Below are 27,660 nucleotides of genomic sequence, written 5' to 3'. Positions count from 1 at the left end.
GATGAGTATGAGGTGCACAATAAACTACCGCTCACAGGATGAGTATGGGGTGCACAATAAACTACCGCACACAGGATGAGTATGAGGTGCACAATAAACTACCGCACACAGGATGAGTATGGGGCGCACAATAAACTACCGCTCACAGGATGAGTATGAGGTGCACAATAAACTACCGCTCACAGGATGAGTATGAGGTGCACAATAAACTACCGCACACAGGCTGAGTATGGGGCGCACAATAAACTACCGCACACAGGCTGAGTATGGGGTGCACAATAAACTACCGCACACAGGCTGAGTATGGGGTGCACAATAAACTAGCTGCCTTCAGCGCCAACAATAATAAAAAAATCAGGTTTAACCTCTCCCTCGATATATGTGTGATGGATAGTCACATATTTAATGCCTCGTGACGGCTGTCAGTATCAGGTACATGTAATCAGTGTACTCAACTAGTTGTGCTTGCGGATGGGGGGGGAGGGGGGTTGAGCTTTGGCTCTTTGGTCCCGCCTCTCAACTGTCAATCAACTGGTGTACAGATTCCTGAGCCTACTGGGCTCTATCATATCTACATTTGAAACTGTGTATGGAGTCAGCCTCCACCACATCACTGCCTAATGCATTCCATTTATTAATTACTCTGGCACTGAAAAGTTCTTTCTAACGTCCCTGTGGCTCATGTGGGTACTCAGTCTCCACCTGTGTCCCCTTGTTCTTAGTTTATCCTGATAACAGAGTGTAAATATGGCCAGTACTTCAATATATTATAAATGCTAGACATTGAAATGTATTCAACATTGTGTACATATAAAACCATCCATGAAAATCCTTTGTGTTAGGCTTCCTGTTGCCAGCACTCGGCTGTATTACTTTGCACGAGCTTGAGTTAAACTCTAGTTGCCACTTGTTGGGTCAATCTTTCAATCTATTTAGATGAGACAAGTCATGTCCTGGCAGAGTTGACGGAGTTTGTCAACACGCACAGCCACCTGAGATTACCGGGCTTAATTATAATAATAATTAATTATGTCTGGGACAGGCAGACTTTGTATATAAACAGGCTAAGGTCTCCCCTCCTCCTAATTAATTAATTAATAATAATTAATTTCCTCTGGAAATTATGTAAATTATGGAAATAAACATGTATCCAGGATTCTCCTGGATACATGTTTACTGATTAGTAAACAGGGGCATTAGGTGATAGGAAACGAGCCCAACTATTTCTGTCCCAGCCGCGATTCGAACCCGGGCTTCCTGATCCTGAGTCGAGAATGAACCCGACGGTACCACCTAGACCTTCCAAATATGCTCTCAACTCCCACACAGACTGAACAAATGACTAACGCTAACTTATCATATATCAAAATTCCGAGTTAGATGATAATATATAGTTAAGAAGAGACAACGCAGGAATAAATCATAGAAAAATACAAACATAAAAATAATAGCTAGAAACAGACAGACGCGAAAGAAAAGCAGAAAAGAAAAACATGGAAATAGACAGAAGGACAAGGAAAGCAGGAAAGAAAAACCTGGTGAGAGACAGCAGGACATAACTGGGACCCTTCACGACGGCTCCAAGTGACGAGAGCTGTCAAAGACCCCAAGACGAGGCCAGTTATAGACGCTCACAGACCCGTGAACACCCGCACGGAGTCGTCTTCCTCCAGCATCAATGGTCCCCCCTTTGACAGCCCCTGTTGCTGGCCCTTGTCCCCCCCACGCAATTTACACTCCCTTAAATTACGTTTCTGAAGCAGCAGTGCTGTTTTAAAGGACGGTAAACAGTAAACAAGGGGGGGGGGAAGTAAACTGGGGGGGTTGGGGTAGTCACGATCTATACCATGTTTACATGTAGTTGCTCTGACAGCCATCAGGCATGAGCCTTCTGACACAGTAGTTACCTAGCAGTAACCCCCAGCAACAGTGGTTACCTAGCAGTAGCCCCCAGGACCATTAGCTATGAAGCAGTAGTCCCAGCAACAGTGGTTACCTAGCAGTAGCCCCCAGCAACAGTAGTTACCTAGCAGTAGCCCCCAGGACCATTAGCTATGAAGCAATAATCCCAGAAATAGTGCAGCAGTAGTTCCGGAGAGAGAGTAGTTAAGAAGCAGTATCTGGTGGTGAGCTCAGCGTCTCGAGGAGCTTCACCCCACTTGACTACACTCTAAGTACACTGTGTACACTCTAGGTACACTGTGTACACTCTAGGTACACTCTGTGCCTATCTGGATACACTCTGGGGAGCAACAGTGTGTTGGTGCCTGCCTGCGTGTAAGTACTGAGGTCCACAGGGCGTTGTTACAAGGCGGAACGTGACAGGGTATAATCCCAGGATAACGGTCAAGGTATACCCAGGATAACGGTCAAGGTATACCCAGGATAACGGTGCGGGTGTAGTACACAGCGTGGGTGTATCCAGGACAACAGTTTAAGGGTAATGACAACCTATTCAGCTGTTTTTCATTCAGTAGAAGTTCACAATGGACGTCCTTCGTGTGACGTGACGTCATGAAGGCCCATTGATTATCCAGTCATTGATAAAACTTCAAGAATAGAGAGAGAGAGAGAGAGAGAGAGAGAGAGAGAGAGAGAGCTGGTCCATTTATAACCCTCAAACACATCAACCATCAACACAACAATGGGGAGGGAGTATGAGAAAATAAGAGAGCGCTGGATAGTTTTTATTCCCAGTTTCCTGACAGTATTTTCGATATACAGGTAAGAATACATCATAGCAACCAGGGGCCAGATTCACGAAGCAGTTACGCAAGTACTTACGAACGTGTACATCTTTCCTCAATCATTGACGGCTTTGTTTACAATTATTAAACAGTTAATGAGCTCCGAAACAGCAGGAGGCTGTTTATAACAATAACAACAGTTGATTGGGAAGTTTTCATGCTTGTAAACTGTTTAATAAATGTAAACAAAGCCGTCAAAGATTGAGGAAAGATGTACACGTTCGTAAGTACTTGTGTAACTGCTTCGTGAATCTGGCCCCAGGTGTGTATGGTGTGTCGTCACTGGAGGATGTATATATATACACCCATGTATGGCCAAGTATCATACACGAGGGTACGTGTATGGTCGTGGGGCTTCAGGATACATAATCACGTCACTATACAAAATAGATTTTAACATACAAAGGATACAATGGACGGCAATGTCTTTGTAAACAAGAAGATAGAATATATATATATATATATATATATATATATATATATATATATATATATATATATATATATATATATATATATATATATATATATATCCATATGTTTACTATACATGTGGTTACAACGTTTGTTGTGTATATGTATGTCCATAGTACGTAGCACATATACGTACACTGTAACCTTACTTCTTTCACACACTGTAACACTGCAACACTCTCCACCACCTGTACTGAACAGCTTCGCTACACTATCCTGTACACCTGCCTGTACACCACCTCTCTCCTGTACATCTGCATGGCAGCCATACGTATACAGTATACACATATGGCCTCAGAATACATATTTGTCTAGGCCCTCTGTTATCGTAATTGTCAATACTGTATATTCATTTTTTTTCCTTTATTAATACAATATACAGAAGTCACATTACTACAACATAATTTCACTTATGTAGAATGTTAATAATGATTAGCTCTGTTTCTAATATTACAATACACATACATTTTTTTTTTAATTAATTTAACATTTGTTAAAACGTTTTGCAACACTGCGAGATATGCATCTGTTGTTAGTTTTGCGTCAGACCATAACATTGTTGTTCTCAATCCTGTGTGTGGTATTGAGCATCGGTGGGGGAGGGCATGGTCCTGTCAGAGCTGTGCACATTATTGGGTATACCCCAGGGACCACCTGGGTAAACAATGTACACTTCTGAGCTTATTACCGTCTACAGTACACTGCAGAGCACCGTTACAGAGGAGTTTACCATCTGTCCAGTTGGGGGCTACTGAAAGGCACAGAAGAGTATGAGTAACGGCGCCAGGAGGAGGAAGGTGAGGTAGACAGGCACTCTGGGATTACAGGTCGTGTCCAGCATGTACGAACGGTCCCACCTGTCTTCCTGGGCCACTGTCACCAGCGTCTCCTCGTTCGACCAGAAGGCCAAGGGGACTAGACAGTCCGTGGTGTTCGTACAGACTCGTTGAGACTCCCGCGTGTCGTACTCTACTCGCTCGAGCGTCACGTTGAAGAACAGGTTATTGGCGGAAATCTCGTTGTCGCTGGAGAAGACAAAGTAGTAGGTTCCGGTGATGGGTATGTCGTAGACTACCTTGTTGGTCTCGGTCCAGCGGTAACTACAGCTGCGGTAGGCCACGAGGGGCAGGGCCATGATGACTCCCTCGCAGCTGGCCAGGGCCTCTTCGCTGCTGGAGAACGAGGACACTTCCTCCTCATTCGAACCATCCATGTAAGTGGTCTGGTTAAACTTCCCGCGCTCAAATTTCAACCCCTCTGGGAAAAAGATCTGTCCTCCAACCATTTTCTCGACTGAGTCATACGGATTCTTCGACTTGGAATTGAACTTGTTTCTGCCATGTTTGGTTATGGTGGTGTCCTCTTCGACGTCATCAAATATTTCAAAGGCGCCATCATAGTCTTCAGTTGGCTTCAATTCACGAACGCTTCTTTTTAATAACGTTTTTGCCTCGCCTGTTTTGTTTTGACTTCCTCCTGCAGCTGTTCCTTGAGGGGTCTCGGCCGATGAGGGAGGTAAGACTTCGTCTGAGTTAAGTCCCATCATGTGTCTGATTCTCTCTGGCAGCTTCTGGCTTCTTCCTCGTCCGACTGTGTGAAGAATTCGCAAGATTTCTTTCTTGCTCTTGCTCATCTTCACAGCTTGTCGAAGGAGCTCATGCAAGTCCTGACGTCTCTCCTCTGAGTGATCCTTAAAATTCAGGATATCGGTTTCAATAGTCTGTAACCCAGTGTCCTCAGTATCATCTCCTTCGGGCGGGAGTTCGTCTTGAGCTTCCGTGAGGTCCGGTTGTTGATCCTGCCGGTTCTGGCCGTCGACGTGTGCGCCGTGCTGAGTCTCGCTGTCCCCTGCGTGATCTTCAACGTCCTGTATCATTACTTCCTCGGCCGAGTCTTCTTCGCCGATCCAGGCACATCGCCGGAGGTTCTCCACGCCCCTCAAAATCATGAGCTGAGCGCCATTCGTGCTGCGGAAAGAATTTAGAGTGAGTCTCGACACCAGACCCCGAGACAAAACTGTTAATTTACATGCTGACTCTTAAGATTTTAAGACATTACATACTCTAACCGGCACCAACCAACGGATCACTAAAACGGCCTCAACAAACCAAAAGAGGGAAATCATTCACAACACATTACACAACCTACGTCAGACCAGCCTTAGAATGTGAAACGCCAGATTCCCCACCGTGAGAAATGCAAGAAAAAGCAGACTAAAGAGAGAAGTAACACATAGGAAACAATAACACTACATACAACACTGAGGACAGCAGACAATGTAGAAAGAGTATAACAAACAGTAGAAGTAGTATGCTGCCTTAGGGGAGGGGGTTCGAGTATGCCAGGAGGGTGACAGAAGGGTGATGACGAGTGATAGTAGTTGTGGAGGTAATTAACCTCCAGAGATATCCAGGGACCAGATGCCGTTGAACAATAAAACAGAAGCCATGAGGTGAACACAGTGGGCTCAGAACTAGGTGAGCGCCTCGCTTTACTAACGGAAGCATTCGACCAAATGCTCAAATTAAATATAAGAACAAAATAATAAAAGAAAGATAGCACATAAAACAATAAATAACGTGACCCAAACAATAAGTGCTTCCATCTCACAGATAAAAGATGGAAAAGTGATCCATCTTCTATCTTATGTCCACCCTTCCATCTTACAGATGGAAGAGTGGACATAACAGGGGGATCTATCAGCAGAGGTACACATCAGCAGGATAACGAGGGCAGCAAATGCCACACTGGCAAACGTCCCGTTATCCTTCACCAACTTGGACGAAGATCCCTTCTGATCACTGTATACATCCTCTGTGAGACCCATTCTTCAGTATGCTGCCCCAGCATGGAACCCCTACCTAAAGAAACACAAAGCAAAATTAGAAAAGGTTAAAAAAAATATGCAACAAGGCTTGTTCCTGAGTTAAGCGGACTGAACAGTGAACACAGTGAACACAGAAGCCGAGAGAACTGAGTCTCATCACAATGGGGAAATAAAGATTAGGGTAGACGTACAAGATACTGTGGAGGATTGGCAAAGTGGGAATAGAAGCAATGTTCAAATTAAAGAACAATTGAACCAGGGAACATAACTGGAAACTGGGGACACAGATGAGTCAGTAACAGAAAACAATTCTCCAGTGTCAGGGTCGTAAATAAAGAGAATAGATTAGATAAGGAATTTGTCGAGGCCAATTCGATACACAGTTTTAAAATCAAACATGAAAAAAAACGTATGAATTGAGTCATTACATCGTATCATTGACGGTCAGGTTCCTTAAGAGTAGACGTTTGACCCAAGAAATACATATAGACAAGATCATCTCGACGAGTACATTTAGACGAGTACTCCGCAGTTGATTACACACCTGGAGCAAGCGGAGACGGTGACTTTAGAGCCTTTGAGAAGATGGAAGCCCCAGTACTCCTTGACGTCGTCCTGGAGGGTGATGGAGTGAAGCATGTAGTATGTAGAGCGGTTAGCGCAGGTGGCAGGGTCGCCAGAGCTGAGGAAAGTGCTGTGACTGCCGTTCATGTGAGTCGTCTGCGACTGTGAGCGAGAGAGGGAAGACACCGGGTTAATACCTCATCTTTCTCTCATACATCATCATAAATACGAATTTTAGCACAAAGATCTGTGACCATCAGTGTTATTATAAATTGTTTGTGGAACCTCTTGGCCGTGTGTTCGCATTGTTCTTTATCTGAGTCTTACCACCTCCAGCCTACTATTTTCTGCTAATGCTTGTTACTCCTCATTTGGGAGGGCAGGAGAGCATGCAGTCATTGGGCAGCATCCTAGATACCCAGGACACAGCCTGGGTATCTAGAGGTGACGCATGTCGCATCGGAGGCGCATGTCCCCAGTCAAGAAAGGTAAATAAGACTTACTGAAAAGGTAAATATCAAACATGTGACAAGAAACATTTGCCACCACTATGATGGAACCGTCCACCTCCACAGTGATGGAACCGTCCGGCTCCACAATGACGGAACCGTCTGCGTCAAAACAACGTCCACCAGGACGTTGCTCCACGTCCACCAAAGCTGCCGGCAGCAAGCAGCAGCCAGACTCGCCAACATTCTTACCAAAGTCAGTAATTAATGCTCCTGGAAGCATCACAACTTGGCACAATTCTAATTGTTTGGAAATGCATGCCTTGTTGTACCACCAAGAAGTGACAAAATTATTAGCGACCTCAGTAATTAGGGTTATTAATGAATTGCCTAGAGAAGGTAATCTAGTCCAACACCCCCTCCGAACCGGAGCAAAGAACATCAACCACAGAACGGCTAACAGTAACGTCCTGTAAACGTCAAAATTAGAACACAGTTTAGCAGGAAAATAGTTGTCAATACTGCAGGTGCAGTAAGAGTTATAAGCAGCGAGGACACAAGTGCTCCATGAACACCAGGGGCCAGATTCACGAAAGCACTTACGGAAGCACCTACGAACCTGTACATCTTTTCTCAGTCTTTGGCGGTTTTGTTTCCAATTATCAAACAGTTAATGAGCTCCGAAAACCAGGACGTTGTTTATAACAATAACAACAGTTGATTGGGAAGTTTTCATGCTTGTAAACTGTTTAATAAATGTAACCAAAGCCGTCAAAAATTGAGGAAAGATGTACACGTTCGTAAGTGCTTGCGCAAGTGCTTTCGTGAATCTGGCCCCAGGAGAGCACATGCTCTACAAGACTTAGAGCATGGAGCTCTCCCTACGTAGAGCTCCAGGGAACAACAGTGATACTTCCCCCTCTCCTGCTCCATAAATATGATAGGAATACCTAGGGCAGCCACATCTATATAGACAGTGAGAGGGCAAAAAGGGACAATCAGAATCTGTTCAGAAAACCCACAGATTCATGGCTTGACTGTTGCTGCATGGCATCACCTCCAGCGTAACCATGACCTTGATGGAAGGGAAGGGAGGGAGGGGAGGAAGGGAGGCAGAGAAGCCAGTCATCATTGTCTGTGAAAGTGGGTGAGGTAAAAGCTCATCCTCCCTCATGTATGCTCCCGAGCGCTCACAGCCCGTGTCAGTGTGCACACTTCAGCAGTGTTCTCAGTCAATTCTCCTCGGTTCAAATGATGACATGAGTTTTGCTTGGATGACTATAGTGTTCAAGGTTATCAGAGTAAAAAGTCAAGACACAAAAAGATCCTTTTTTATGGGGGGGAGGGGGGGAGTAAAGAGGAAGGAGAGGCATAGGTGAAGGGAAGTATAGAAGTGGGAAATACAGTGAGAGGTATGAAAGCAGGCGGGCTATCCGCCTTGCTGACACGATGACCACAAAAGATCCCATTGTCTCAAAATAATGGGTGGTGCCAGCACTCTCCCCCTTCCTCCCCTTTGGGTTAACTAAGAGTCAAGAACTTTTATTTCTAGAGTAGCTAAACTTGGTCAGTTGTTGCCAAGATGGGACAACAGATTATTGAACTTTTGGAACTTTTATCACATTCCCATGAACAGGCAAGTTCCCTCCCCCCCTCTCTTCTCTTCCACCCTCTCTCTCCTCTCTTCTCTTCCACCCTCCTTCCCTGACCCTCCCCCATACTAGGCACCAACAGTGACCCCATGCACCTAACACCAACAGTGACCCCACACACCTAACACCAACAGTGACCCCCACACACCAACAGTGACCCCCACACACCAACAGTGACCCCCACACACCAACAGTGACCACACACACATGTCACCAACAGTGACCACACACACGTCACCAACAGTGACCACACACACATGTCACCAACAGTGACCACACACACATGTCACCAACAGTGACCCACACACACCAGTAGTGACCCACACACACCAACAGTGACTCCCACACACCAACAGTGACACCCACACACACCAGTAGTGACCACACACACATGTCACCAACAGTGACCACACACACCAGTAGTGACCCACACACACCAACAGTGACTCCCACACACCAACAGTGACACCCACACACACCAGTAGTGACCACACACACATGTCACCAACAGTGACCACACACACATGTCACCAACAGTGACCCCACACACCAACAGTGACCACACACACCAGTAGTGACCCCACACACCTGGCACCAGACACTGGAGACGTGGCGACTAAGGAGCCGCTGGTCAGTGGGCACCATGGGGTAGTGCCCCGGAGGGTAGAGGACCAGACGCACGTACAAGGGTATAGTGATGAGCAGCGCCGGCAGCACCAGCGCGAACACGCACAGCCGCACCACGCGACGCGGACCTCGTAGTAACTCTGCGTTGTCTGTGGGGGACAGTAAGGAAGTGCTCTCAATACCATTCATTCATGTATTATCTACCCCCATGTCCATGCCGTGGGTGGTGGTGGACCCCATGCCCATCCCGTGGGCGGTGGTGGACCCCATGCCCATCCCATGGGTGGTGGTGGACTCCATACCCATCCCGTGGGCGGTGGTGGACCCCATACCCATCCCGTGGGTGGTGGTGGACCCCATGCCCATCCCGTGGGTGGTGGTGGACCCCATACCCATCCCGTGGGTGGTGGTGGACCCCATACCCATCCCGTGGGTGGTGGTGGACCCCATACCCATCCCGTGGGTGGTGGTGGACCCCATACCCATCCCGTGGGTGGTGGTGGACCCCATGCCCATCCCGTGGGTGGTGGTGGACCCCATACCCATCCCGTGGGTGGTGGTGGACCCCATACCCATCCCGTGGGTGGTGGTGGACCCCATACCCATCCCGTGGGTGGTGGTGGACCCCATACCCATGCCGTGGGTGTTGGTGGACCCCATACCCATCCCGTGGGTGGTGGTGGGCCCCATGCCCATCCCGTGGGTGGTGGTGGACCCCATACCCATCCCGTGGGTGGTGGTGGACCCCATACCCATCCCGTGGGTGGTGGTGGACCCCATACCCATCCCGTGGGTGGTGGTGGACCCCATACCCATCCCGTGGGTGGTGGTGGGCCCCATGCCCATCCCGTGGGTGGTGGTGGACCCCATACCCATCCCGTGGGTGGTGGTGGACCCCATACCCATCCCGTGGGTGGTGGTGGGCCCCATGCCCATCCCATGGGTGGTGGTGGACCCCATACACATCCCGTGGGTGGTGGTGGACCCCATACACATCCCGTGGGCGGTGGTGGACCCCATACCCATCCCGTGGGTGGTGGTGGGCCCCATGCCCATCCCATGGGTGGTGGTGGACCCCATACACATGCCGTGGGTGGTGGTGGACCCCATACACATCCCGTGGGCGGTGGTGGACCCCATACACATCCCGTGGGCGGTGGTGGACCCCATACACATGCCGTGGGTGGTGGTGGACCCCATACCCATGCCGTGGGTGGTGGTGGACCCCATACACATGCCGTGGGCGGTGGTGAAAGGGTTACAGAAGCACATAACGGGTTCAGGAACAGAACCCCATAGTTCGATTAGCTAAGCAAATAACAATCTTTTTGAAGCTAGTTACACAATTGTTTATTAGTATATTTTGGTAGCAGTCTTTCTTGTAAACATATGTTGTTGAATATGACCTAAAAGGTAAGATTAATGATTCTAACACGAATCTTCTCAATATTTATTGTTTTTCTTCAGTGTCGAGGGAAGTTGAAAAATTAACTCTTCAAAGTTCATTTTCACAATTTATTATGGACTGACGCTTAGGGATGCGCTTCGCAAGACACTCCTTACATTTTTAAAGACCATTTTATCATGCTGTTGTTGATGTTTTAGATTCAGCTACTCAGAACAAAAAGTTACAAGTAGCACGGGCTATAGTGAGCCCGTAATTTTTATTTCATTTACCATGATTTTGCAAAGACTTATATTCGCTTTGAGTGAGGTGGTACAGGACGTGAGTGAGATGAACAAGTGGATGAAACATAATGGATATTAATAGGCTATTACATCCATGAACATAAGCAGCTTATGTTCTTGCTTCTACTGTCTCTGTGTCGGCTCGGGGTCTTGAAGTGGGTAGAATGTAATTATGTGATTATATGTTAACTGGTTGTTGATTGCTGGTCTTGACTTCTTGATGTGTAGGGCTTCGCTGATGTCGAGTCTTTTGTTGTCGTTATACCTGTCGATTATTTCATTGTTTGTTAAGATGTCTCTGGTGATGGTCTGGTTGTGTGAGGAGATTATATGCTCCTTGATGGAGCCCTGCTCCTTGTTGAACAAGCGCAGGGCTCCAAAGGGACCAAAAGGCGGGACCAAAGAGCCGAAGTTCAACCCCAGAAAGCACAACTAGGTGAGTATACAGACGAGTGCCGAGGTCAGCAGGTGGTGGCACTGCCTGAGGGTCAGCACTCACTGCCGTACATGAGCGACCTAGGAGGAGCATCTGCTCAACACATCACAGGATATCACAGATTATCACCGTGATGCTGAGGTTATCCACGCCTCGCCGCCTCCCCCAACCTGGTGTGTGTGTGTGTGTGTGTGTGTGTGTGTGTGTGTGTGTGTGTGTGTGTGTGTGTGCGTGTGTGTGTGTGTGTGTGTGTGTGTGTGTGTGTGTGACCTTACTAGGACACCTGACCCAGTTAGTCTTACCAGTGACTGTACTAGGACACCTGACCCAGTTAGTCTCACCAGTGACTGTACTAGGACACCTGACCCAGTTAGTCCCAGCGGTGACTGCCGTATACTGGACGCTCTACAACACGGAATAATTTGTTATTCTCACTGACTGATATTAATGGTTGTTGTTGTTTAAGATTCAGCTACTGGGAACCAAACAGTTCCAAGTAGCACGGGCTATGGCGAGCCCGTAGTGGACTTACCTGGCACAGGAGCGGGGCTGTAACTTTGCTCTCAAGAATCTTGTTGTTGTTGTTTTAGATTCAATTTTTAAATTATTAATGGTTCTTAGAGCTAAATATATATGGTAGGGTGCGGGTCGGAGGGTGAAGGGACAGGCTGAGATTTAATAAGTTTACACAGACCGTCCTCATCAACAAAGGTCAAATGCTCGTTAATGCAGCCGCCAAACTCCCTATTTATGATTGAAAGCGGTTTACACACAACCCGTCCTCAGACCAAGTCCATTCCATCCAGCGGTCGACCCCAAAGGACGCATTCATTAATTTTAACATGCTGTTTATCCAAAATACAAATTTTCTCAAACATAAATTAATATTGTTAAATATTAGCATACCGTACCTATTTAGACATTGGTTAGGTTAGGTGTTTAGGTTCTGTTGGCGATTATTTGTATTTGTAGTACGTGGGTGAAGCATTTACAGCGTTGTGGTTCGAACAAAGGTAGTCAGTGAACCACTTGTTCCGGAAGTGTTCGAACGTCATCAGTTGTGAGTCGTGTGTAAACCGTTTTTCATTCATAAACAGAGGGTTTGGCGGGTGCATGGAATGGACTTTGGCCTTTAGTTTAGAGGATGGACTGGCCTGTATCAGCCCGTCCTCCAAACAAAGATCCAAAAGTGATTCCATGCACCCGCCAAACCCCCTGTTTATGAATGAAAAGCGGTTTACACACGACTCACAACTGCTGACGTTCGAACACTTCTCGAACAGTGCTTCGCTGACGACCGCTGTTCGAACCACAACTGTAAATGCTTCACCCATAAACAACAATACAAATAATGGCCAACAGATCCTAAACGCCTAAACCTAACCATACATTGAATTTCACAACATAATATTAATTTATATACGAGAACAAACGTATTTGTATTACTATGTTAATATTGATGAATGCGTCTCCAGGGGATGGCCTAACGAGCCGGGCCTGAGGACGGGTTGATTCGCCACTCGAAAAGTATTTAATTAAGGTAAACAAAGATGAAATGGTTTCGTAACTGAAGACAAGTGGTTGGTGACTGGTGGTGGTGAGGGGACAGTGTCTGGCGGTGAGAGTGACGGGCGGAGGACAGGTAGTTGAGGACAGTCATAATGACGGGATGGGCAGGGTGACCCCGTGCACCGCCGGCCAGGAGGCCAGCAGCCTCTGCTCAGCCACACTCTCCTGCAGTAAACAAGTCTGCTTCCCGCTGCACGTACCCTCTTGTTCTTCACGTGGGGACGTGCACATGCCACGCACACGCCGTCACGCACACGCCGTCACGCACACACTGTCACGCACACGCCGTCACGCACACGCCACGCACACACTGTCACGCACACGCCAGACACAACTTTTTTTTCTCAAATTCATCCACCTGTACAGGCAGGTGGAGCAGGTATACAGGCAGGTGGAGCAGGTATACAGGCAGGTGGAGCAGGTATACAGGCAGGTGGAGCAGGTATACAGGCAGGTGGAGCAGGTATACAGGCAGGTGGAGCAGGTATACAGGCAGGTGGAGCAGGTATACAGGCAGGTGGAGCAGGTATACAGGCAGGTGGAGCAGGTATACAGGCAGGTGGAGCAGGTATACAGGCAGGTGGAGCAGGTATACAGGCAGGTGGAGCAGGTCGCGCTCATATCAAACGCAACACAAAGTTAAACGGAATTCAATCCTAATAGTTGACCATATATATATATAAAATATTAATATACGGGACTGAGCAGAAGCATTTTCAAATTACATGGGAGAAACTATTTGGTCCTGTCACCAATAGGGACCCAAATTTCCAGTAAGGGCCACATACGAGGCCCCGACCGCCCTGGGGGCTGGCAAAGAATCAGATGATGTACATCCCCCACCCCCCTCTTCCCCCCACCACCACACATACACACACAGATAAGGTACTCCAGTGGATAAGGGAGTACCTAAGCAACAGAAAACAGCGAGTCATTGTGAGGGAGTGAGACCTTAGTATGGTGATTTGTCACCAGTGGAGTCTAATCATTAATGATGCTGGCGTTCGAATTCTTCGTCGAATCTGGCCTTAAAGCTGTGGATGGAGGTGGCTTCCACCACATATTCTTTCAGTGCATTCCACTTGAGGCCCCGCAGGTCAGTGTACGAGAACTGCCTTGTCTTTTTCCGTCTTATTTACGTTTCCAGCTTCCATTTTCGTCCTCTCGTCCCACTTTCTCTCATTTTAAAGCTGTCTTAATCCACATTGTTAATTTTTTCTCAGTATATTGTATGTGGTTATCATGTCCCTTTATTTTTTCTCTTCTACAGGGTTGTGACATCTGGTGTTCCTTAATTTATTCTGTGTGTGTGTGTGTGTGTGTACTCACTTATTTGTGCCTGCAGGATCGAGCGTTGGCTCTTGGATCCCGCCTTTCTAGCCATCGGTTGTTTAAAGCAATGACTCCTGTCCTGCTTCTCTATCATACCCAGTTGTAAAGCTATGAATAGAGTTTGCTTCCACAACCTGCTCCTTAAGTTCATTCCATTCCCCCACTACTCTCACGCTAAAACAAAACTTTCTAACATCTCTATGAATCATCTGAATTTCCAGCTCCCTAAGTTATCGAGTCCAATCCATAGAAAACGTCAATATTTTTTACCAGTTACTTTTCTTAATTGGGTGCATTTGTATCATTGTTGTTTTTAACGTAAGAAAAACGTGGAAAATTTGTTAACAGGACGGGTTGAGAGAGTAGTGGTCGGCACTCCTCCACGTCTCTCTCTCTCTCTCTCTCTCTCTCTCTCTCTCTCTCTCTCTCTCTCTCTCTCTCTCTCTCTCTCTCTCTCTCTCTCTCTCTCTCTCTCTCTCCCCCCCGCTGAGTGCCATCTCAATGATGTCATCGACTTCACTTCCCCCTGAGTGCCGGTCCCCTCTACCAAGGCAGTGGCCATGGTTGGCAAGCTGCAGGCCTCCTGTCCCCTTGGCAAGGACCACTGTACACTGTGACCACCAGGTGAACGTCGTGCACAAGCACATAGATTTTAGGCGGGACCAAAGAGCCAGAGCTCAACCCCCGCAAGCACAACTAGGTGAGTACTAGAAGGATTGATACCGATTCGATTGATACCTTATCAAGCAGGTATCAAGGGTTCTCTGGGTCAGTTTGTCTCTCTACACCCACCTCCCCCCCCCCCCTCTCCCCACAATCTCCCCAACACTATCACCAATCTATAACACTATTACAACACTTCACACAGTAGTTTCATCAACAACTTCTCCATAAAGACTGAGGAAAAGGTAATCAATTCATCAAATGTTGTGGGTTGTTAAAGGGAGTATAAGTATTATGATTAGAATTTTTTGCTAAGTTTTGCTGTGATAGTGCAAACAACTTATGATATTAAATAAAATAATATATTCATTGAGAGTCGGGTGATACAGGTATTGTGACATGTGTCGAGGGCTTGACGTCAGCAGTGTCATCTGACACTGTTTTCATTGATACACATCTGGACCTGTTCATGTTGGGCACGTGACCAACAACAGTTACTTGGAGAAATTTGGTGCAGCTGGCCCTAGGCATCTGGCCTCCACCCTCCAATGGACAGACACATACATTTCATTTTAAAGATATACGAGTAGATATAAAATACGAAATGTTATTTCTTATTTTCCTTAACTTTGGTCGGGAGGAGGGGGCGGGGCCTGACAGCTGAGTGGACAGCGCTTCATATTCATAGTCCTGAGGTTCCTGGTTCGATCCCCGGTGGAGGCGGAAACAAATGGGCAGAGTTTCTTTCACCCTAATGCGTCTGTTCACCTACCAGTAAATATGTACCTGGGAGTTAGACAGCTGCTACGGGCTGATTCCTGGGGGTGTGTAATAAAAAGGAGACCAGGTCGAGGACCGGGCCGCGGGGACGCTAAGCCCCGAAATCATCTCAAGATAACCATTAGGTTTGATCTGGTTTCGTTAGGTTAGGTTAGGTTAAGTTAGGTAGGTTAGGTTAGGTAAGGTAGGTTAGGTTAGGTAAGGTAGGTTAGGTTAGGTAAGGTAGGTTAGGTTAGGTAAGGTAGGTTAGGTAAAGTTAGGTTAGGTTAGGTTAAGGTAGGTTAGGTAAGGTAGGTTAGGTAAGGTAGGTTAGGTAAGGTAGGTTAGGTAAGGTTAGGTTAGGTTAGGTTAGGTTAGGTAAGGTAGGTTAGGTTAGGTAGGTAAGGTAGGTTAGGTTAGGTTTGTACAGAGAGAGAATAACGGTTATATGTTAGACCGGATGGAAAGGTAGACACCAGGGTAAATAGACTGCTATTTATTTATAAATAGACTCCATGATAAATACGGAATAGACTCAGACGTAGAGCTGTGTGTACGCACAGACGTAGGGCTGTGTGTACGCACAGACGTAGGGCTGTGTGTACGCACAGACTTAGGGCTGTGTGTACGCACAGACGTAGGGCTGTGTGTACGCACAGACGTAGGGCTGTGTGTACGTACAGACGTAGGGCTGTGTGTACGCGCAGACTTAGGGCTGTGTGTACGTACAGACGTAGGGCTGTGTGTACGCACAGACGTAGGGCTGTGTGTACGTACAGACGTAGGGCTGTGTGTACGCACAGACGTAGGGCTGTGTGTACGCACAGACGTAGGGCTGTGTGTACGCACAGACTTAGGGCTGTGTGTACGTACAGACGTAGGGCTGTGTGTACAAACAGCCGTAGGGCTGTGTGTACGTACAGACGTAGGGCTGTGTGTACGCACAGGCGTAGGGCTGTGTGTACTAACAGACATAGGGCTGTGTGTACGTACAGACGTAGGACTGTGTGTACTAACAGACATAGGGCTGTGTGTACGTACAGACGTAGGTCTGGTGTACAGACGTAGGACTGTGTGTACTAACAGACGTAGGACTGTGTGAACGAACAGACATAGGGCTGTGTGTACGAACAGGCGTAGGGCTGTGTGTACGAACAGACGTAGGTCTGTATGTACGAACAGACGTAGGGCTGTGTGTACGAACAGACGTAGGGCTGTGTGTACGCACAGACGTAGGGCTGTGTATACGAACAGACGTAGGGCTGTGTGTACGAAACTGGCAGAAATGTACACGTCAGGACAGACGAACAGTCGCGTGTATCGTATCTCACACTCTAATAGATTAATAGATTATATAATTACCCAGATTGCGGACCTGACCTCCAAGTGCCGCCGAGGCATAGATTATGAACTATCTCCTGCGTCTGTGATCCTCAGATTACGTCCCGAGTGCTGGCAGGTGATTCAAATAATTCAGATAATTATAGATAATATGCGAGCAATAGAATTTTTCGTTTTTTTTTATTACTGGGTTATCGCCCAACCACTTAGGCTGGACGGTAGAGCGACAGTCTCGCTTCATGCAGATAGGCGTTCAATCCCCCGACCGTCCATAAGTGGTTAGGCACCATTCCTTTCCCTCCGTCCCATCCCAAATCCTTATCCTGACCCCTTCCCTGTGCTATATAGTCGTAATGACTTGGCGCTTTCCCCCTGATAGTTCCGTCACTCCCCTGGGGTTCAGAAGGGATGCAAACAAACAATTACCAGAGGAATAGCTCATCAGTGCATTGAAATCTGGCTCAGCATTGCATATATTTTATCCCTGCTGGGGACATGAAGCCTGCGAGTTATCAACGTGTGTCTAATCAAGGGGGCAAGGATGCCACCATGGTCACCCATCCAGTTATGGGCCAGACCCAACGGGGTGTAAACAAATGACGCGCGCATGTCTCGGTGCGTCACAGTGGCTGGAAGGTTCCCAAATCTCAACCCCCTAGTAACTCGAGGTTCGAAACCGTGTCATCTGTGTTGTGTAACTCCCGCTGATTCATTAATCTGATTGACGTCACTCAGAGATAGTAACTGAGTGTGGTATTGTTGGGTTGTTTGTGTGTACCCATCCTATGGGTGGTAGTGGACCCCCCATACCCATCCTGTGGGTGGTAGTGGACCCCATACCCATCCTGTGGGTGGTAGTGGACCCCCACACCCATCCTGTGGGTGGTACTGGACCCCATACCCATCCTATGGATGGTAGTGAACCCCTAACACCCATCCTGTGGGTGGTAGGTGACCCCCATACCCATCCTGTGGGTGGTAGTTGACCCCCAACACCCATCCTGTGGGTGGTAGTGGACCCCACACCCATCCTGTGGGTGGTAGTGGACCCCACACACCCATCCTGTGGGTGGTAGTGGACCCCACACCCATCCTGTGGGTGGTAGTGGACCCCACACCCATCCTGTTGGTGGTAGTGGACCCCACACACCTATCCTGAAGGTAAGATCAATAGGAGGAGTACATAAAGACTCACATATCCAGCTTCTGCTACTAACACACATGATGTACTCACATATGTTTCGAGTACATATGTGATAAGATAGCCCAAGCGTTAAGTACCATTGTTGCCCACACTTAACGAGCCGTAGTACAGTCGTTATCACAGTGGCACTCTCAACACACTATAAACACCAGCAAAGATGAGATAGTTGTTAACAAGGCAGTTGGTAGCACGATATCAAGGCCACACCCCTCAGCCCACTACTGACAGGTGTGGATGAAAGCCACGCCCCCAGCCCACTACTGACAGGTGTGGATGAAAGCCACGCCCCCAGCCCACTACTGACAGGTGTGGATGAAAGCCACGCCCCCAGCCCACTACTGACAGGTGTGGATGAAAGCCACGCCCCCAGCCCACTACTGACAGGTGTGGATGAAAGCCACGCCCCCAGCCCACTACTGACAGATGTGGATGAAGGCCACGCCCCCAGCCCACTACTGACAGGTGTGGATGAAAGCCACGCCCCCAGCCCACTACTGATAGGTGTGGATGAAAGCCACGCCCCCAGCCCACTACTGACAGGTGTGGATGAAAGCCACGCCCCCAGCCCACTACTGACAGGTGTGGATGAAAGCCACGCCCCCAGCCCACTACTGACAGGTGTGTATAAAGGCCACGCCCCTCAGCTCACTACTGACAGGTGTGGATGAAAGCCACGCCCCCAGCCCACTACTGACAGGTGTGGATGAAGGCCACGCCCCCAGCCCACTACTGACAGGTGTGGATGAAAGCCACGCCCCCAGCCCACTACTAACAGGTGTGGATGAAGGCCACGCCCCCAGCCCACTACTGACAGGTGTGGATGAAGGCCACGCCCCCAGCCCACTACTGATAGGTGTGGATGAAAGCCACGCCCCCAGCCCACCACTGACAGGTGTGGATCAAGGCCACGCCCCCCAGCCCACTACTGACAGGTGTGGATCAAGGCCACACCCCTCAGCCCACCACTGACAGGTGTGGATCAAGGCCACGCCCCCAGCCCACCACTGACAGGTGTGGATCAAGGCCACGCCCCCCAGCCCACTACTGACAGGTGTGGATCAAGGCCACACCCCTCAGCCCACCACTGACAGGTGTGGATCAAGGCCACGCCCCCAGCCCACCACTGACAGGTGTGGGTCAAGGCAACGCCCCCCAGCCCATACTGACAGGTGTGGATCAAGGCCACGCCCCTCAGCCTACTACTGACAGGTGTGGATGGAGGCCACGCCCCTCAGCCCACTACTGACAGGTGTGGATCAAGGCCATGCCCCCAACCCACTACTGACAGGTGTGGATCAAGGCCACGCCCCCCAGCCCACCACTGACAGGTGTGGATCAAGGCCACGCCCCCCACTGACAGGTGTGGGCCATAGCAGCAGCACCACAACCCTGCTCAAGTACCACCATAAGTGTCCACGTTTACCCTACTAGCACAAGTATATTTAAGAGTCCATCTGACCGTGTAAGTTTTAATGATATTTGGAGTTTAATGTCTTAAGGTCGTCATGCTGTTGACATATACCAGGGAGCCGCTCACCCATGACGTGCCTCTGTTGACACACACACACACACACACACACACACACACACACACACACACACACACACACACACACACACACACACACACACACACACACACACACACGCACTCTCTCACACACACACACACACACACACACACACACACACACACACACACACACACACACTAGGAGTGTCACCCCTGACGTTTACTCTACATTCTCCTGCCACTTTTTATCAGTTGCTGTACTTGGAGATGATAGGTCACCTGTGTTTTGTGCTCTACCTTCATGCCCTTACTACCAGTGACCTTTATGTATACATATATGTATACGTATGTATATATGTATGTCTAAACTGTTCTTCCACAGCCCTGGCCTGGCTACACTGTCCTACCTGGCCTGAGAAGGGTGAAGCTGTTCTCGTTCAGGAAGAAATAGTGTCTGTGGGTCTCCGCCCTGTAGGTGACCGGCCCTTCCTCGGCCATCACTCTCCTGGTCCGTGTTGTTGGCACTCTCCTGGCCCCTGGGGGTGGTTGTTGGCACTCTCCGGGTACCCTGGAGCGGTTGTTGGCACTCTCCTGGTCCCTGGGGTGGTTGTTGGCGCTCTCCTGGTACCCTGGAGTGGTTGTTGGCACTCTCCTGGTACCCTGGGGTGGTTGTTGGCACTCTCCTGGTCCCTGGGGTGGTTGTTGGCACTCTCCTGGTCCCTGGAGTGGTTGTTGGCACTCTCCTGGTCCCTGGAGCGGTTGTTGGCACTCTCCTGGCCCCTGGGGTGGTTGTTGGCACTCTCCTGGTCCCTAGGGTAGTTGTTGACACTCTCCTGGTACCCTGGAGTGGTTGTTGGCACTCTCCTGGTACCCTGGGGTGGTTGTTGGCACTCTCCTGGTCCCTGGGGTGGTTGTTGGCACTCTCCTGGTCCCTGGAGTGGTTGTTGGCACTCTCCTGGTCCCTGGAGTGGTTGTTGGCACTCTCCTGGTCCCTGGGGATGGTTGTTGGCACTCTCCTGGCCCCTGGGGATGGTTGTTGGCACTCTCCTGGTCCCTGGTGTGGTTGTTGGCACTCTCCTGATCCCTGGTGTGGTTGTTGGCACTCTCCTGGTCCCTGGTGTGGTTGTTGGCACTCTCCTGGTCCCTGGTGTGGTTGTTGGCACTCTCCTGGTCCCTGGTGTGGTTGTTGGCACTCTCCTGGTCCCTGGGGGTGGTTGTTGGCCCTCTCCTGGCCCCTGGGGGTGGTTGTTGGCACTCTTCTGGCCCCTGGAGTGGTTGTTGGCACTCTCCTGATCCCTGGAGGGGTTGTTGGCACTCTCCTGGTCCCTGGAGGGGTTGTTGGCACTCTCCTGGTCCCTGGAGGGGTTGTTGGCACTCTCCTGGTTCCTGGGGTGGTTGTTGGCACTCTCCTGGTCCCTGGAGTGGTTATTGGCACTCTCCTGGTCCCTGGAACGATTGTTGGCACTCTCCTGGTCCCTGGAGCGGTTGTTGGCACTCTCCTGGTCCCTGGGGGTGGTTGTTGGCACTCTCCTGGTCCCTGGGGTGGTTGTTGGCACTCTCCTGGTCCCTGGAGGGGTTGTTGGCACTCTCCTGGTCCCTGGGGTGGTTGTTGGCACTCTTCTGGTCCCTGGAGCGGTTGTTGGCACTCTCCTGGCCCCTGTGGGTGGTTGTTGGCACTCTCCTGGTCCCTGGAGCGGTTGTTGTCACTCTCCTGGTCCCTGGAGCGGTTGTTGGCACTCTCCTGGTCCCTGGAGCGGTTGTTGGCACTCTCCTGGTCCCTGGAGCGGTTGTTGGCACTCTCCTGGTCCCTGGAGCGGTTGTTGGCACTCTCCTGGCCCCTGGGGCGGTTGTTGGCACTCTCCTGGCCCCTGGAGTGGTTGTTGGCACTCCTGGTCCCTGGGGTGGTTGTTGGCACTCTCCTGGTCCCTGGAGCGGTTGTTGTCACTCTCCTGGTCCCTGAAGCGGTTGTTGGCACTCTCCTGGTCCCTGGAGGGGTTGTTGGCACTCTCCTGGTCCCTGGGGTGGTTATTGGCACTCTCCTGGTCCCTGTAGCGGTTGTTGGCACTCTCCTGGCCCCTGTGGGTGGTTATTGGCACTCTCCTGGTCCCTGGAGCGGTTGTTGTCACTCTCCTGGTCCCTGGAGCGGTTGTTGGCACTCTCCTGGTCCCTGGAGCGGTTGTTGGCACTCTCCTGGTCCCTGGAGCGGTTGTTGGCACTCTCCTGGTCCCTGGAGCGGTTGTTGGCACTCTCCTGGCCCCTGGAGTGGTTGTTGGCACTCTCCTGGTCCCTGGAGCGGTTGTTGGCACTCTCCTGGTCCCTGGAGCGGTTGTTGGCACTCTCCTGGCCCCTGTGGGTGGTTATTGGCACTCTCCTGGTCCCTGGAGCGGTTGTTGTCACTCTCCTGGTCCCTGGAGCGGTTGTTGGCACTCTCCTGGCCCCTGGAGCGGTTGTTGGCACTCTCCTGGTCCCTGGAGCGGTTGTTGGCACTCTCCTGGTCCCTGGAGTGGTTGTTGGCACTCTCCTGGTCCCTGGAGCGGTTGTTGGCACTCTCCTGGTCCCTGGAGCGGTTGTTGGCACTCTCCTGGCCCCTGGGGCGGTTGTTGGCACTCTCCTGGCCCCTGGAGCGGTTGTTGGCACTCTCCTGGTCCCTGGAGCGGTTGTTGGCACTCTCCTGGGCCCTGGAGCGGTTGTTGGCACTCACCTACCCAACACTTTGCTTAAACGCGAGCACCTACAGGATGATTAGTGTAAAACACACAACATTTCAGTGTTGTTTCTGGCCTCTGGTGATAGTGGGAGGCAGGTGTGTGGGAGAGAGCGAGGGAGGCCGAGCTGACGCCACGCTGGGAGAAGGTGAACTGTCTCGTCTCCCACACCTGAGTGCTGGCCTCAGGTGTGTACTCTGGAGTACCAGTCACTCTGACGACAACACATCCCTCCCCCACCACCCCCTTCTGACCCCCACCCCACTCACTCTATGACCCCCCACCCCCACCCCCTCGTTGTTGACAAGCCCATTTCCTCCAAATTCACGGTTAGGCTGCGAATAATTATTTTATACTTCGTCTTTATCCTCTCTTCCGTGGACCGTATCCCATATATCGCATATCATATACGACATACTATAAATCACATTCCATATACCACAGACTATATACCACATGCAACATACCATATGCCAAATATCATACACCTATATTTGTAAAAAATAGAACATATCTTCAGCTGATAGTATATATATATATATATATATATATATATATATATATATATATATATATATATATATATATATATATATATATATATATATATATATATATGGGGAGTGGGAAGAATGGAAGGTTGTGAGTTGTTATAAACTTGGCTTTTGTGTGTGTGTGTGTGTGTATGATTTGAAATATACTAGACAAGTATAGAGTATCTACTTGTTTAGTATGAATACTGCGTTACATTTAGCAACTTGAGTATGCATAGGCTATAGGCTCAACTATTTATACACTCAAGTACTAGTTTACATTATAATTTAAATCATTATATTAGTCAGAAAGTGTTTATAATTGATGCTTAAACAATGTATCATTTAGCTACGATTTTATTTGACTAATTATGAACCCAAACTAAGTAATCAGTGGGGGATTAATCATTTAATGATTACATTTCGTATTATCTATTCGTTCCGTCAGTCTGGAATTAGAATTTTGACTGGCACGTTGTTGTTAAATTCATAAAGCCTCAGTTTCTTTGATAAATTTTTAATCGTTTTAACAAACTAGTAAACTGTTGGTGGTAATAATGATGTCCATTCCTCATATTTATGGGAGGATCTGGTAATCTGTCCCCCATCTCACATACCAAATACCACACACAACATACCAAGTACCTATACCATATACTACATACATAATACCATATACCACAAACTTACATAAAAAAATGAGTACACTCACATAATCCCATTTATCGTGGCTTGTTAATGGGAGTGAGGGTAGTACGCTGATTAAGGACTGATTATATCGAGTGCGTTACGCACATGCGCAGAGATGAAACCTGTTCTCAGTGCGCAGCGGAACGAGTTAGTATGAAAAAACATGTGTTTTTTTGGCTGTTAGGACCTGTCAACCTCCCAGGGGTAGTAAGATCTCCACATTCTTTTACTGTTGAAAAATATAGAAATTATATTTTAGTCCTTAACATTGTATAGGACTAAATTAGGCTCTAGTTGTATATACACCGAGAAGCTGGGTACACCTCTTAGTTTATGTCATAACTAATAGGCACAGTTGCCTAACAAGCCGAATTGTCTTGAAAAATTTATATTTTCAAACTTTCCCTTTTTTGGGGGGGAATAATAATTATTTGGTGTAACATTTTTTCGTTAAGTCATACTAAGAGAAATTTGATCAAACCTAAACTACCTAGCCTTCCTAATGTAATATAGCCTATCGTATCCTATCCTAACCTGCTTAACCAAATCTATCCTAGCATACCTATCCTAACTTACATATCCGAATCTATCTAACCAATCCTATCCTAACATATCGTAACTTAACCTTTTGTAACATAATCTAATCTAACATAACTAAATCAGTAACTCACTTCCTTAATATAATATTTATATTATTAAGAAAACACTTTGTAACTAAATATTTGAAGATAACGAAAATCGTTCTGCCTGATAAGTAAATCGGACTTTATCGATTTTATTATTATTTTTATTATTATTATTATTATTATTATTATTATTATTATTATTATTATTGAGAAAATCAATGGGGCTGGACGGTAGAGCGACGGTCTGGCTTCATGCAGGGCGGCGTTCAATCCCCGACCGTCCAAGTGGTTGGGCACCATTCCTTCCCCACCGTCCTATCCCAAATCCTTATCCTGACCCTTTCCCAGTGCTATATATAGTCGTAATGGCTTGACACTTTCCCCTGATAATTCCCTTCGTCTCCTAAAGTCTGGGGGCTGTGAGGGGGATGCGAACCCGCGACCAAGGTGTTGCCAACCACATACTGTGCCACCTCTGACTATCATTGCCAAGGCCGGCCATGCCTCGGTCGCGGGTTCGTGTCGCCTCACAGCTCTAGTAGATTATCTCTTTGTTATATATACATAATAGCCAGACACACATACAACAGAATTATTAATGATGATAACAAGTGTCCATTTCATGTGGTTTTCATCTCATGTTAACCTCCGCATGCAGGAGGTGATGAGTTACCTCCGCATGCAGGAGGTGATGAGTTACCTCCGCATGCAGGAGGTGATGAGTTACCTCCGCATGCAGGAGGTGATGAGTTACCTCCGCATGCAGGAGGTGATGAGTTGCCTCCGCATGCAGGAGGTGATGAGTTACCTCCGCATGCAGGAGGTGATGAGTTACCTCCGCATGCAGGAGGTGATGAGTTACCTCCGCATGCAGGAGGTGATGAGTTACCTCCGCATGCAGGAGGTGATGAGTTACCTCCGCATGCAGGAGGTGATGAGTTACCTCCGCATGCAGGAGGTGATGAGTTACCTCCGCATGCAGGAGGTGATGAGTTGCCTCCGCATGCAGGAGGTGATGAGTTACCTCCGCATGCAGGAGGTGATGAGTTACCTCCGCATGCAGGAGGTGATGAGTTACCTCCGAATGCAGGAGGTGATGAGTTACCTCCGCATGCAGGAGGTGATGAGTTACCTCCGCATGCAGGAGGTGATGAGTTACCTCCGCATGCAGGAGGTGATGAGTTACCTCCGCATGCAGGAGGTGATGAGTTACCTCCGCATGCAGGAGGTGATGAGTTACCTCCGCATGCAGGTGATGAGTTACCTCCGCATGCAGGAGGTGATGAGTTACCTCCGAATGCAGGAGGTGATGAGTTACCTCCGCATGCAGGAGGTGATGAGTTACCTCCGCATGCAGGAGGTGATGAGTTACCTCCGCATGCAGGTGATGAGTTACCTTCGAATGCAGGAGGTGATGAGTTACCTCCGCATGCAGGTGATGAGTTACCTCCGAATGCAGGAGGTGATGAGTTACCTCCGCATGCAGGAGGTGATGAGTTACCTTCGCATGCAGGTGATGAGTTACCTCCGCATGCAGGAGGTGATGAGTTACCTCCGCATGCAGGAGGTGATGAGTTACCTCCGCATGCAGGAGGTGATGAGTTACCTCCGAATGCAGGAGGTGATGAGTTACCTCCGCATGCAGGAGGTGATGAGTTACCTCCGAATGCAGGAGGTGATGAGTTTGCCCAAGTGTATACATTGGGCAAACACAGCGGTCTCCGGGTTTGGGGTCCCTGGGTCCTCTTTTACCAACTTCGAGGTTAACTCCGGAGCGGGAGCCCGTAGGGGCAGTTCGTTGTTGCCTTCAACCTCGTTCTGACAGTTCCTGCGACAGCGCTGGAACCAATCGTATTGGCACTTGCCTTTCCATTGGAGACTTTCGGGGTCGTGGAGAGGAAGGGCCTGCTGCATGGGTAACAGCTTCTCCGTATCAATCTACCCTGACTTAGCGCCCTGGAGAGGCCACTCCAGACTGACAACCAGAGCGCAACTCCATAGTCTCCTGAGACTGACGGATGCCTACTACTACGCCTTCGAAAAGAGTTAATTGCCTATAAGCAGCCTGAGATCAATAATACACCAAGATCTTCAACAAAACTTTGTTTTAATGAACAAATCCACAATTCTCTCTCTCGGGATGCTCTCGGACGCAGGTTCGAATCCTCGTCACGGTCCTTATGGATTTGTTCATTTGATGCATCATGCTATTGTGATTTCTGTGTGTAGTGTATTGTAGTGTAAAACTTTGTTTTATTTAATTTTATTTATTCAGGAGTTGTTACATTCTCTTACAGCCACAAGCACGTATAGCGTCTCGGGCAGGTCCTTAATCTTAATTTTCCCCGAAATACGACCCGCCAAATCGTTTAAGAACCAGGTACCTATTCACTGCTGGGTGAACAGAGGTGTAAAGTTAAGGATTGGCACCTAGTCAATCCTCCCCGGTCAGGATACGAACCCAGGTTAAAACGCTCGTGAAGCGCGGGGCGAGTGTCTCACCACTGTGCCACGGGGACTGTGCATGAAGATCTGAAGCAAAGTGAAATCTGCCACCAGTAATTCCATCTATCATCATACTATCATGCAAGAAGAGCCACATACCTATGGATCTTCCAATAAAATCAGCAGACTCCTTGTAGATGGCCCCAAGCACTTGGGCTGGACGGTAGAGCGACGATCTCGCTTCATGCAGGTCGGCGTTTAACCCCCGACCGTCCACAAGTGGTTGGGGACCATTCAACCCCCCGTCCCATCCCAAATCTTTATCCTGACCCCTTCCCAGTGCTATATAGTCGTAATGGCTTGGCGCTTACCCCTGATATTTCCTTCCTTCCTTCTAGATGTTACTACTGCTCGGCTTAGACTCTGCTATAAACATCTCTGGGAGTTTACACCACCTGCTGATGTAGACCTCACCAAATGTAAACTGTATCTAGGAAATTAATTTTGAAATAATATTGTCACATGTGTTCAAAAAAAAAGTATAAGTATTTCATTCAAAATGATGTATTAACATAAATTTTAGGCCGTTATCTCCAGTTTGCTAACAGTAGGTAATCCTCTATATACATAATATTATGTATTATATATATATATATATATATATATATATATATATATATATATATATATATATATATATATATATATATATATATATATTTATATATAATAACCGGTGACTAGAGAGTACATGCACTTCCCACCCCCCTTCCGTGCACTGGAAAAGGGGGGGGGGGGAGTGCATGATAGGCAAA

The 27,660-nt window shown here is 48.4% G+C and overlaps 2 protein-coding genes across 3 annotated transcripts; both read right to left on the bottom strand.

Annotated features, from left to right (window-relative positions):
- Nucleotides 1-2,672: 2,672 nt before the first annotated feature.
- Nucleotides 2,673-20,482, bottom strand: LOC123767468 (uncharacterized). 2 transcript variants are annotated; one of them, XM_069317060.1, is made up of 4 exons: nt 20,254-20,482; nt 9,302-9,489; nt 6,593-6,774; nt 2,673-5,188 (listed from the first exon to the last, which is right to left on the bottom strand). In XM_069317060.1, the coding sequence occupies exons 1-4, from the start codon at nt 20,342-20,344 to the stop codon at nt 3,970-3,972; spliced, it is 1,680 nt and encodes a 559-aa protein (XP_069173161.1). In that variant the 5' UTR covers nt 20,345-20,482; the 3' UTR covers nt 2,673-3,969. The 2 variants fall into 2 exon arrangements, with proteins under 2 accessions (XP_069173161.1, XP_069173162.1); XM_069317061.1 differs by lacking the exon at nt 9,302-9,489 and having other exon boundaries at nt 20,254-20,391.
- Nucleotides 20,344-24,886, bottom strand: LOC123769212 (basic salivary proline-rich protein 3-like). The gene is made up of 3 exons (XM_069316931.1): nt 24,866-24,886; nt 21,973-22,547; nt 20,344-21,352 (listed from the first exon to the last, which is right to left on the bottom strand). The coding sequence occupies exons 1-3, from the start codon at nt 24,884-24,886 to the stop codon at nt 20,344-20,346; spliced, it is 1,605 nt and encodes a 534-aa protein (XP_069173032.1).
- Between the last annotated feature and the right edge of the window lie 2,774 nt (nt 24,887-27,660).

This window comes from Procambarus clarkii, chromosome 86 (genome assembly GCF_040958095.1).
Source record: "Procambarus clarkii isolate CNS0578487 chromosome 86, FALCON_Pclarkii_2.0, whole genome shotgun sequence".
In the NCBI taxonomy this organism is placed as follows: domain Eukaryota; kingdom Metazoa; phylum Arthropoda; class Malacostraca; order Decapoda; family Cambaridae; genus Procambarus; species Procambarus clarkii.
The sequence above is the reverse complement of the archived record's forward strand: the minus strand, read 5'-3'. Positions and strand labels throughout refer to the sequence as shown.

Bases quoted from the DNA above. Each gene is read 5' to 3' on its own strand.
- LOC123769212 (XM_069316931.1), bottom strand. From the start codon at position 24,886: ATGATAGTCAGAGGTGGCACA. The intron at 22,548-24,865 runs GTATGTGGTTGG...AGTGTTGGGTAG, and splicing joins TGATAGTCAGAGGTGGCACA to GTGAGTGCCAACAACCGCTC. The intron at 21,353-21,972 runs GTGACAACAACC...AACCACCCCCAG, and splicing joins CCGCTCCAGGGACCAGGAGA to GGACCAGGAGAGTGCCAACA.
- LOC123767468 (XM_069317060.1), bottom strand. From the start codon at position 20,344: ATGGCCGAGGAAGGGCCGGTCACCTACAGGGCGGAGACCCACAGACAC. The intron at 9,490-20,253 runs GTAGGACAGTGT...TGTCCCCCACAG, and splicing joins CTTCACCCTTCTCAGGCCAG to ACAACGCAGAGTTACTACGA. The intron at 5,189-6,592 runs GTGTGTAATCAA...TTCTTTCCGCAG, and splicing joins ACCGTCTCCGCTTGCTCCAG to CACGAATGGCGCTCAGCTCA.